The sequence below is a fragment of the Hydractinia symbiolongicarpus genome, chromosome 1, assembly GCF_029227915.1.
Source record: "Hydractinia symbiolongicarpus strain clone_291-10 chromosome 1, HSymV2.1, whole genome shotgun sequence".
Taxonomy (NCBI): Eukaryota; Metazoa; Cnidaria; class Hydrozoa; order Anthoathecata; family Hydractiniidae; genus Hydractinia; species Hydractinia symbiolongicarpus.
This window is the reverse complement of record NC_079875.1, coordinates 9346431-9358981: the sequence shown is the minus strand read 5'-3', so window position 1 is coordinate 9358981 and position 12551 is coordinate 9346431. Positions and strand designations below refer to the sequence as shown.

The window sequence follows — 12551 nt, the reverse complement described above, 5'->3', positions numbered from 1 at the left end:
AAACCTCAATTTCAATTGGGATGTACACATTTACGTCAGCTCATTACCTCAACACAAAGTTTTCCAGCTTAACAACTAACTCAAATAGTTTTTGGATAATCAAACATGAAATGAAAATGAAAGTTGCATTTTTGTAAAACTGTTTTTCTTATATTACCAGAGGGTTTAACCTAATACCTAAGCCACATGCAGCTGTAAAAACTTAATTTATTGCATAAAAATGACAAAACTAATGATTTTAGAATCAAGTTGTCGATATCAAGCTGCAAACTGGTACCAACAACGTGTTAAATGGCGCGAAACTATACGTAATACTCGCTATGACAACGCTAAGCTGTACTGAAGCAGCAATGGAGTGTGGTACAAGCTAAAGGCACACCATGACAACAAAAAATTCTATTGATTGGGAAGATCTTATTCAAAATCTAAAATTTTTGAATAAGATCTGTTGGTTTCAAATAAATGTCAGAATGCCCATATACATTTCTAAAAATTAACAACAATGATTTAAGGTTACTTTTAATTACATCGATTATGAAATACTTTTTAAGAGAATTTTATACTAAAGAAGATATGGTTGACTATGTGTTGACTAACGTTTCATTAAATTCCATTGATTATGACATAATCATAAGAAGAATTTTTAAATATTTCAAATAAGATTTTAATGACTGCGTTGGAAATTTAGATCTTATGTAAATGATAAAAGTTATAACGCTGGGATGATATTTAAGGTAAAAATCGATTTATAGAACAAGCTTCAAACTATATTTTGTAATTCGATTAATCCAGTCAGTATAGTCTTTACAGGCGTAAGCGGGGGATAAATAACTTCTAGCATCTACTGCAATCCTATTTGGGAGTTATTGTTTTAAAAAGTAGTAGCGATGGTGGGTGTAGAATAGAAACATCACATTTGCCGTAACATTGTGGTATTATATTAAAAATAGCATTTTATGACCTGCATACTACAAATCTAATTTGAGTGTCATTTAAACTCACGTTTTTACTATTTTTAACTACACCAATGTATCCTATATCTCTTTAGGCATATTGAAAAACACATCAATCACAATGGCTTTGTCTGGAGCAACTGCGGCCCAACTTTCTTCGTTATTGGAATGTAAGATCTGCTTAGAAACGTATCATAATCCAAAGCAGCTATACTGTGGGCATACGTATTGTCAAAATTGTTTAGATGACCTAGCCATATTTAACGAAGACGGAAGTGCTGAAATACACTGTCCATTAAGATGTCCCATGAAAACTAAACTAGATCCACACGAAACAACATCATCGCTAATGACAAGATATGTATTGAATGACATTCTGAATGAACTGTAAGTACGTTTTTCTACATTCTAATAAACAAAATTAAGTTTAAAACATAAGAAGACAACACTCATATGTATGTCTTCTAACAGTGTATACAACACTTAAACTGGCTATCATATTTTTTATTTCATTTATGTGAGCTCTCAAAGAGATTATTTAGCTCTTTGAAGATAGGAGAATGATAAATACTGAAAATTAATAGTTTTACTTACCATACATTTCCGAAAAGAAGAGTAACTTTAGAAAAGACTTCAAATATAACAAATTGTAGAATTAAAACGGATAGTTTTGATTTTGCAGGTCAAATGTTGAAAAAGTTAATTCGCAATGTCAGCAAAGCAAAGAATGCAAGCGAATTGTCGGCCACTCTTGTACAACGTGCGGTGCAAAGATTTGTAACAAATGTCAAATAATTCATTCTTGCACCAACAAATCGTTTACCAATGTTACTTTTAATGAAAAATTGAAAGAAATGCAACCATTGTGTGAGGAACATAACTTCCTTGGAAGATTTGTTTGTATTGACTGTGACAATAAGTTTACATGCGTATACTGTATACACAGAAGCCATAAGAATCACGAAAGAAAATCAGTTGCTGAATTTGGCGAAGAAGCAAGGAATTTAATTCAGTCCTTCCTAGCATCGTTTGATGAAACAAAAGTGGTAATGGAGAACTTGACAAAACAATATTATGGATCTTTAAATAATCTCAATAGTAGCAGAGAAGCATTTGTTCGTGAATTGAAAGTCAGAAAGTTGAAAAGAATAGAAGATTATCTGAAAATACTAAACACGGAAGAGGAAAATCTGCTGCTAAGATTTGATCAAAAGATGGAAGAATTTAAATATGAAATAATTTTAAGTGGACACTGCACTAGAATACCGGAATTTTTAAAAGACATAAAAGAACTTAACTTAAAATATCACTTTGAATTAGTTGCCAAGAAGTTGGAAATTGAAAGAAAACTTCGCAGTCTATCTTCTTTACCAAGAGTTATCCCAAGTTATAATATGCATTTTGCATCCTTAAATGAACAAGATTGTTTGAAAAACCCATTGGGTGAACTAAAAATCTCTGTCAGTGATGTAAACTTTGTAAATCCTTACAAATGTTCTGTTTACAAAAGTACAATGGATAAAATTGAAAAACTACCTAACCATGCACAATTAGAAAGTAATTTGAAAAATTTACTTGGGGAAATGAAAGGTATTTTTATGTTGATTTATTTTATTTCCTTAAAATTCTACTTAAGCCACGTAAACATCTTAAATGTGTTTTATAGGTTACAAAGAATCAATTGGAAAAGTAAATTTTGGTTGTTTGAAAAAGCCAACAAGGTTAGCTCATCTAATGTAAATTCTTGCTAAAACGTATTTTTCTCTTCTTTATATTTGCAAATTATGAAAAGTCCAATTTCAGAATGTGAAAATTTTTTTCCTCTGAAGAAATCGCTTGAAAGTACAGAGGAAAGCTATCACAACTGATTTGAAGTGTTTACAAAAGTAAAAAAATGTTTAATGTATTTATCCCTTCATGCAGCATGGCTTAATATAACTTACATTCGTAGATCTATTTTGGATTCTTATTGTATTGACTTCAACTTATTATAAAAGATGTTTGTTTGTTTCATTACTTTTGAAAATTCATTGAATAAATTTTTTTGCATGTCAAAATATATTTTCCGCCAAATCAAGTAATTTACTAAACGTGCGCAGCACGGTTTAGCTGTAGCGCTATGCCTGTCGGGTTGATTGCAATTCAATTTCACAAAGCTGATTAGAAAGAATAGTAAGCATCTACACATCATTTTACCTTAAAACGCTAGTAATAGAATTTGGACTAAAATACAAGAAAGGAGACAGTAAAAGCAAGTCCAAATTAAAGCGGGTGAAAATGTTTATCTCGCTATTTATGTGGAAGGCTGTAGTGGAAATATGTAAGGGGTGAAAATGTTTATCTCGCTATTTATGTGGAAGGCTGTAGTGGAAATATGTAAGGGACGGGATGGAAAAAAGCTCTTCGCTAACAATCAAACAAGGCAGTGAATTTCTCAAGAACTAAACAAACAAAGTAGCATTAGTCTCACGCCTGTAGGCACAACATTTATGAAAATGTTTTTTCACTACTAATTCTCCTACTATCTACAATCGTTACCCTTCCTTTTCTGTCACAAATTCTAGTAATGAAATGTGTTTTAAAACATACTGCGCTAAAACAAGGTGGCTTAAACTCAATTTGCAAAGCTCAATTTGCATGATTATTAAAGTCGTAAAAGAAGTTATCTGTATGGATTTTTGTTTTAGAGATGTAAAGTCGAAAAGAGAATCGCTGAATACAAAGTCTTACACATTTGAGGGTAAGCTTTTTGATTTGTTTAACCTTTCGAGCTGGTTTCAATATGTGCCACCTACGAAACGGCCAATTTCTTATGAGAGTTGAGTAGCTCAGAGTTCTTCTACTGCTAGAAGAACTCTTAAGAAGCCAGAATGCAAGGTTGTCGGCACATAATTTAATTTTTCAGCCAACCCAAAAAAATAGGTTAAAGCACTGGACACACTTAAACCTCTTAACTGTTTGCCTCAAATTAAAGCGTTATTTGGGGACAGTATTCATTTCTGCTCTTCGCCACGTAGTTATGCTTTGTGTCGCTTCATAATAGTCTTTGTAGCTTGGTTTTCATTGTCGTGGTATAATACACTAAAGATAGCACACCACAACGAAAACTACGACACATGGTTTTCGTTGTGGTTTTGTATTATTCTTTACGGCGTAGCTTTTGTTGCATCGTAGGATTCGTGGCGTTATTCTTTATTATGTAATTTCACGTTTCGTCGAGTCGTATAACTCTTTGTATTATGTTCGTTGCATTGTACTTCCCTTCATGTTCTTTTGCATGGAATAACTTACTTTGTGAGCTAATTTCAAGAAATCGCCACAAGAGCCCTACAAGTGTGAGTTGGAGCCAAAAGTTTTGTCCAGTCTAGCGAAATTGGGTGGGATTAAAGCACAAGGTCTAAGTGAGATATTGAACCTAAATTAATGATAAATATATAGCTGGACTTGCGTGTCCAACATATGCATTATAAGTTATTACAATATCCCTGAGATAGTTAGCTACACGGTCTTTTATAAAAGAAACATAAATATTGCGTTCAGGCTCAGTGTGTCTTAATTTCTCTTAATTTGAGCCTGAAGTGTTTCTTAAATGTTTCTAAAAATATTGTTTAGATTAACCCTATTCACCCCATGTTGAGCAAATGTGCACAACATTTTTTTGGAAAGGCAATATATCTTAAATACTTGTCGGATTGTTCCTTGATTGATGATTGAAATAACAGTACATAAAAGTACAAAACAAAAATGTATTGGTTTCTGGGCGGTTCCAATAAGGGTGTTGTCGTTGTTGGGCAGGAAAAATCTAGTGCACCTTCAGGGGTTGTGACTATTTTGCGAAACACTTGACCATTCGCTTATTCCTCCATTTTAAGGACTTGGAAAAGAGAAAAATGTTATTTTCTCCAAATTATGGATATTTTTTGAAAAAATGATGTGGTTAGCCAAAATACGTACATTCACCTTCAGAAGAATTTTTTGTCTGAATAGGAGAAGATAATCAGATTGCAAAGCCGTTGTACCTAACTGTAAACTGTATTTAGAAGAAATTTTTAGCATGGGTAAATAGGATCAACTCATCTTGGAAGCTTAACTCATTTCTCGTGCAACTTTTCGACTTGAGAAAGCATTATTATGGCAGCATCTTTTATTTGTTTGCAGATGTTTAGATTGCTTTTAAGCTATTATTTTGACAAAAATGTTCCTTGTGTGTTTGATGTTTTTTAAACTATGTTTCTTAACAATTCAGCCTGACAATATTTCTTAAATATTTCCTTAACTTTGCAAAATTTTAGCCTGACCTTCTTATATAAAAAAATACCACAAACAATATATAATCAAAATGCCCGCTTCTACTTCCCTCTGGTGTCTTGTTATGCTCTGCTCAATACAATGAACAGAAACCAGAAAGCTAGCTAGTCAGTTAATATTTAACTCACACAAATGTCTGTAGAACGTATAACATTAAAAGTGAAATCACACGACAACAATAATACGTTACGATGAAAACTGTGCGTACGACAAAGAGCATCACGACGATTAGAATCACGACACGTCGAGCACCAAGCATGAATTTTGTCCCTCAAATAACTCCATACTAAATTACAAAAGCCGATAGTTTGTGTGATTTTTGTGATTAAATTTAATAGTTTATCTTTTATTATTTATTTTGCCACTACTTAAATTACCTTAAACAATACAATAAACTTATGGGTGCTACTTATGACGTTTTAAGAATAAAAAGAAGTGTCACTAACTTTGTAGTTTTTGTTTTTAATACATTGATCTTGATGGATTAATTATTACTTAATCTAGAACTTGAAAAAATGATAAAAGATGAAGATATTGGAACATTAAGTTCAATTCTTATCAACAATCCAAATATCGTTACAATAAGAAATCGTTATAAAAGTACACTGTTGATAGGAGCAGCATACCACAACACAACCATCAATAGTGAAAGTTTTGATAGATGCTGGTAGTGATGTGTATGCTACGGAAAGCAATACATGGAATGCATATCACATCAGTGCTAGTTGTGGTCATCATAATGTTTTAAAAGTTCTAATTAATCATGACGTCACAAATATTAACTACAGCGACTTTGACGAAAACACGCCATTATATGAAGCAATCTAGTAATGGTCATATGGAATGTGTTAAGTTGCTGTTATCGATACCAGGTATTAATGTAAACATACGAAACGATTGCGGTTGCACGCCATTACATGAGGCATCTAGTAACAGTCACATTGAATGTGTTAAATTGCTGTTATCGATACCAGGTATTGATATTAACATGCGAAACTTTGACGGTTACACTCCATTACATTATGCATCTAAAAATGGTCATGTTGAATGTGTTAAATTTCTGTTATCGACACCAGGCATTGATGTGAACATACGAAACAGACGTAATGAAACAGCTTATGATCTTGCTAAAAACCTACCTGAACCTACTAAACGTTTATTTAAGTAACATAAAAAATTGAAAGTTTGGTCAATTATTCCAAAGAACTGTTTCTACCGTGCAATAAAAAACTGCTTCGGAATCACCTAAATTTTTATCATTTTGGTTACTTTTAACGCTAAATTATATTTTCATAACGTTTTGTCGAATTTTCACATAAATTCTACATATCGCGAGGTTAGAACTTTTATTTTTCTTATTTTTATCACAAGTTTAAACATGTTAATGATCAAGTTTAATTTTATTGAGACATAATGGGTAATAGTCCAACCTCGCCCGCAGTTCCATATGCTTCTAAACAGTGCTGCGCTTTTTGATAATTCCTTTCGAAATTATCATCCGTTTTATAGCTGTAATGACGTAATTATATTAATATCCTGTTTAAAAATAATACAAAATAAGAGCCATATCCAATTCAGATGGGAAGTTGAGCATCAAATTTGTAGGACGTTGTTGTTTATGCGATGTCTTTTATCAATGCGTGCATTTTGCATTATCCTTCGCATTTACGTTACTACTTAATAATATACATAATACGATTGTAATTGCGTATTTCTTTGAACCAATATACAACCGAATTTTTCCATTGGCCGACTTTAGTGGATTCCAAACTTTTCATGTTGCTTTTATCTAAAACATATTTGCTAATTTTTCCAAGGTCAGTTTTTGATGAGTTGATTAGACGGCATGAATTTTTGTTTGGAAAATTTTCTTTGTGGTCCTTTATTGCTATATGTATGCTTCAGATTCTTGTATGGTTTCGATTCTGTCATGGATTGACAATCTTTTTTTAATAACTTTACTTTCGTTATTGATACGGTTGGCCTTCTTATTATCAGCTTTTTGTACTCCTTTGTGAAGTTTTCAACAAGCAATCTTTTGTAGTTGTTGCTGTCCATTATGTAGATGTTGCAAGATTTATCTGCAGGGCATATATCTTGTCGCTTGTCCTTATGTTTTTCACGTCGTCAGAGAGTTTTTTAAAGAACTCATTGCGGGCATTTCTAAATTGGATGTTTTTGACCATTTTCATCATGTGGTTTTCAAACTCAGCTAATTGTTCCAAAGCGGGTGGACATTTTCTCGTTGGGAGACCATAGTTGTTGACAGGGTTTCCATTAAGTTTTCCCAGGTATGCAAGCGTTTTCTATCGCATAAGTTTAATAAAGATTTCGACCTTTGATGTTAATTGTATCTTGTATTCATTCTTGGTTGGTAACGGGATGTTTTTTTTGAGTATTCTAGTGTAAGTTTTTTAATTTGAGTTGCGGTTCTAAACAGTGCTCGACAGCAATTGGAGCAATATATGTCTAGTATGTGAAAGTGAATCGCGCATCTAGAGTGCTCGACAGGGAGAGCTATATATTATGTGTGTTGGATTCAATAAAATACACTCAAAAAACATTATTTACGAAGCCAATTTACGGACAATAACGAGGCAACAAAATATATAGGACTTTGTGATACAACGTTTAAAAAGAAATACGCCAGCCATAAGCAATCGTTTAACACTAAAAATACCAAAATAGTACATCTCTTTCTACAGAGTTTTGGAACAAGAAAAAAGAAGGAAAGAATCCCCGTGTAATTGGCGAATCATTAAGAAAGTACAGGAGTATAAACCGGAAAGAAAAACATGTCCGTTGTGATTAGACGAAAAGTTTGAAATTGCAACATACACAGGGCCGAACTTATTGACTAAACGGGGCGAAATCGTGGCCCATTGCCGTCACAAGATAAAGTTTTTGGTTTCGTCTTTTGACAGTAAAGATTGACGTGATAAGAAGACATGACAATTAACAATGCACTCTGAGGATTGTTGCCCTTGCAGCAGCATGAAACTTTAAGTACAAACAAATATTCTGTTAGGGATAACGGTGAAACAGCGTTGCATATGACATCTACTGGTGGTCATGTCAAATGTGTTAAGTCACTGTAATCAGCATCATATAACACGGCATATGATATCACTCGGAATGGAATTATCAACAATTTACTTGAAGAACATCAACGAAAATAAAATATTTGTAAACTTTTGTCTGAGTTAATTAATAACTCAGGCATACAAAAAAACTCTTTTTACTCTTTTTTGAGGATTCATTAAAGTGAATCCTACTAATTAAGTAATATTTCAGAAATAAACACTTTCATATTGATTTTTCAGGCTTAGGTGATGCATAAGATTTCAAAAAGCTGTAGAAAAAAAAACTTTGAAAAATCAATAATGGCGGTCTCGCAGTGGCGTCAAAATAGTCTGAAAATCGGTAGGAACTTCAATCATATCCTAATCTGTGATCTTATACTATTTTTACTGTCTATGTATAACAGTATCCTATGTTTTTCAAAATCGCAAAGCGGCAAAATAACTTTCTTATAATTTCTTTCTGAATTTCCTCAAAAAAATAATACTGTAGCTGAAATGACTTACAAAATAGTATTAGATAAGGATAAGCCGAAACCGTTAAAAAAAACAATAAATTTTATACTAAACAAAATGAAAATAGCAAGAGCTGTCTTAACATGTTCAAAAACCACCAGCTTCATATAAAGTTCCTTCCGTTTCAATAATTTTGTCGTTTCCTCCCAACATTGATGTTGAGCAATTTCATGGTGTCTAAAGCCGCTTTTTGTCCATAATTGAAATGGCTGATGGCATCACACACCCCAAAACATAGTGTGCTTAGGTCTGTGCTGTTCCAAATTGTGCTCTTAAACGACTGATTGAAGTACTGCTTTTTTCCATGCAGGCACTTCTTCAACATCTCTTCTTTACAGAAGTCCATGTAAATTGGGAGAACTGCTTTTCGAACTTCAATTAATAATTCACTCTTTGACTTATAGATATTAGCATTGTTGATCTTGTCCCGTTGATACTGACACCAAGAGTCGTAGGAATTTGGACACAAATCATGGTAATTAGAAACGTGAAACATGGACGCCAAGCACGATTTTCTCATTTCAACAAGTTCACCAACATTTTGACGCAAAATAATTCTGCAATGCATCAATCTTGGCATCTGTTAATCTACCCCTACCTCCAAGACCTTTGGCATTATGTTTGAGTTTCTTTATTGGTTTTTTATCACCATAGATATGTTGAACAGCTGGGAAGGCTTTACTATCCCCATCTCCATATAATTTTGTGTAGTACAAGCCATGGTTTTCATCAGATCTTCCAAAGATTTTCAACGCTCCGGCAGTTTCCATTGCGGGTGACGATTCTGTGTAGTTTAAATCACAGTTGTGTGTTAACTTCAACAACTCATGGCTCTTCGGGTCTGTTTTGGCAATGTTTGCCATTCTGGTACAGCCCTTACAGATTTTTGAGAGAATGGCTGTATCAAACACCTTTCCTGAATCAATTGAGATTGCAGTGATGACACCAAGTGTCGAAGAAAATACTTTGCGCTGCCATGTGCCGTCCATTGATACACTGACGTCAGCTGATTTTTTACCCTTGCGCAAAGATGTTGCTGCATCAGACATGCATTTTTCAGCAATGCTTTTTGAAATACTTTTGATTCTGTTGCCCATTTTGTCATAGTCTGCCTTTGTCATTGGTGGGGGCATGTTCAAAAAACCACACAATTTTGTCAACAATGAAAATCCAATACCGATGTTACGGAAACCATACACAACTCTAGCACTCACTTCCATAGTAAGCATGCCTCTACGTTTACTATCCTTGTTGATAGTTAAAGCAGGAGAGGTGTTAAATTCATGGTCAAATGTGCATCTATCACAATGAATTTTCAGACAAGACGAGAGTCCCTTCTTTTTCTCAGCAACCTCAGTCAACTGCATCGAACCGACATTAAAAAAGCTTGGACAAGCAAGTAGCGACACTATGGTCATTTCCAGCATTCTGAATCCTGTGATTGATTGGTGTTCTTTCTGATCTATATCAATATCTACCACTTTATCAGATGAAGCAGATTTTGGAGCTGAGACAGTCCCCAATTCAATGTCAACAACTGGTTCAATATTCGACTCCGAAAAATTTCTACAACCTCGACAACAGTATCTTATGCAGCTTTTTTCACTTTATTTGTATTTCTCTTCTTTCTACCATACACTTTCTTACTCCTCTGCTTTATACAACGTCCTGCATCACCCTGTCTTCTTCTTCTTTATCTTTCTTCTCCATTGCAATACAGCTAAACTTTCACCTTCCATCAGACACTAAACTAACCAAACTACTGATGTGAGGCTCTTACTTACAAATTATGACAAAAAAAATAAGTTTACAAGCCGTGTAGAAAGTACGGACCAACAATATTGGGGCTATGGAATAGCCGAAAGACCTTACGGCGAAAGATGATTCGCAGGTGTGGACGAACTTTTCGATTTTTTTGCTTAAAATTTATGATTTTTATCCATACAGGGTGTCACATAAAGAAGAATATATGACAACAGATGTGTTTAAGAAAAACAAATTTTAGATTTGCATACTACGATGAATTTTGAGTCCGATAAAGTTATCATTTTCTATATCTGAGAAATTTCATCTCTTTTGATTTTTTTTCAAAAAACAGCAATTTGATTTGTAGGATTCCAGCTTAAACAGAAAGATCTTTACTTTCTGTTAATTTCTTGATTTTTTTCACCTGAAAAAGGTGCAATCTTGGCTATAAAAAAGACAACCAAGTCTTGTAAATTGAATATTTTCCTTGATAGGAAACATTATTTATCTATGTTACATCAGGAGTTAAACTAAAACTGAAGTAAAATCTGACATTTATCTAGTCTTCGATTTCCTGTTCTCGAAAAAGAAGTTCAAGTAAACCGAAGAAATTACCTTCAACAGGGATAAAAATGGATCGAGTTAACGAATGTTCGAGTTATCCGAGGTTAACCGGAGTTTTTAAGTTAGTTTGCGAGAAAGTACAAACAAAAGTTTAAGGGACCCAACAAAATGATTCCAGGTAATGAAAATTCGGGTTATCTAGTGTTCAAATTACCGGAAGAAAACTGTATTCTCACTATAGCTAGTTTTACTATGCGCAGACGGAGTATATTCAAAGACTGGACTTTTGTTGGAATTCATTCTAGTTCACAAATTGTTGAAATATTATGCAGTAATAGGTTAAAAAATGTCAGAATGCAAGAAAATGCACTGTTTGAACACAAGTATACTTAACGTATTGTAAAAAACTACGTCAATTGATTGACAAAAAGAACTGCAATTATTTCACTTTTGTTTTGTATGTTACAATTCATCTTTATTAACTTCTGTCATACTTATCAGTTGTGCTTTATTGCTTTATTACTTTATTATTATTTCACCACAATGGGAGCAAGGAAACATATTAGAAATTAAAAATGATCTTCTCCTAACTATTACTAAATTCTCAATTTACCATACTTCAAATACCAAACCGTTTTTTAACTGAGTGAGTTTGTGGTCAAAACCTTATTTTCTTATCCTCATAGTTGTCATAGGAAAATTGTTGTGCATGCATTTCTTTTTGAAAACAATAGTAAAGAACACAAGAAGTCGTTAAAAAGTAAAAAATCTTGGCAACGTCTCGAGAGGCCTGAATCGAGAGTTTTGATATAGCATATAACTCTTTATCATTGCTAAAACTTTTCACCTGTACTTTTAGACTGTCACGTATAACAGTTTCGCCATTGAACTACAGGCAGAATATAGAAAAGACAGAATGCGTTGGACTAGGGTATAAATATGGTGCAATTAATTAATTAATAATATTAATAATAATACCAATAGTAACAAAACAACAAAGATCACAAGAAACCTCCTACGATGGAGAACCTGAGGCAATTAAGCACTTTACCAACAAACAATTTTCATTTCACAAATTGCATTGACGTTAGTGTTGTGTTTATGGTAATGCTAGCAAACAGATAAATAAATGGCATTTCGTTCATTGCAACATATCTGTATATACAAAAGTAAAATATGAAAGGAAAAAGCAACTAATGACTGTTATAAAAATATATGCCTTCGCTTTTCTCTTTCTAGCAAAAAGTAAGTAAAAAAGTAGAAGAGTAAGTAGAAATCTTGTTCATTTTCTTTAATTCCAGACTTTTAGGGCAAGTTTGAACCGCAATTTGTTTACTATATATTTGACTAGATTATCCTTCCTTCTAATACCACTGATGTTCAA

General features: G+C 33.3%; 1 protein-coding gene across 1 annotated transcript; it reads left to right on the top strand.

Annotated features, from left to right (window-relative positions):
- Positions 1-1074: 1074 nt before the first annotated feature.
- Positions 1075-5932, top strand: LOC130648117 (E3 ubiquitin-protein ligase TRIM56-like). The gene is made up of 5 exons (XM_057454174.1): positions 1075-1340; positions 1636-2543; positions 2620-2674; positions 3641-3693; positions 5766-5932. Exons 1-5 carry the CDS (start codon positions 1075-1077, stop codon positions 5930-5932), a joined length of 1449 nt encoding a protein of 482 aa, XP_057310157.1.
- The last annotated feature ends 6619 nt before the right edge of the window (positions 5933-12551 follow it).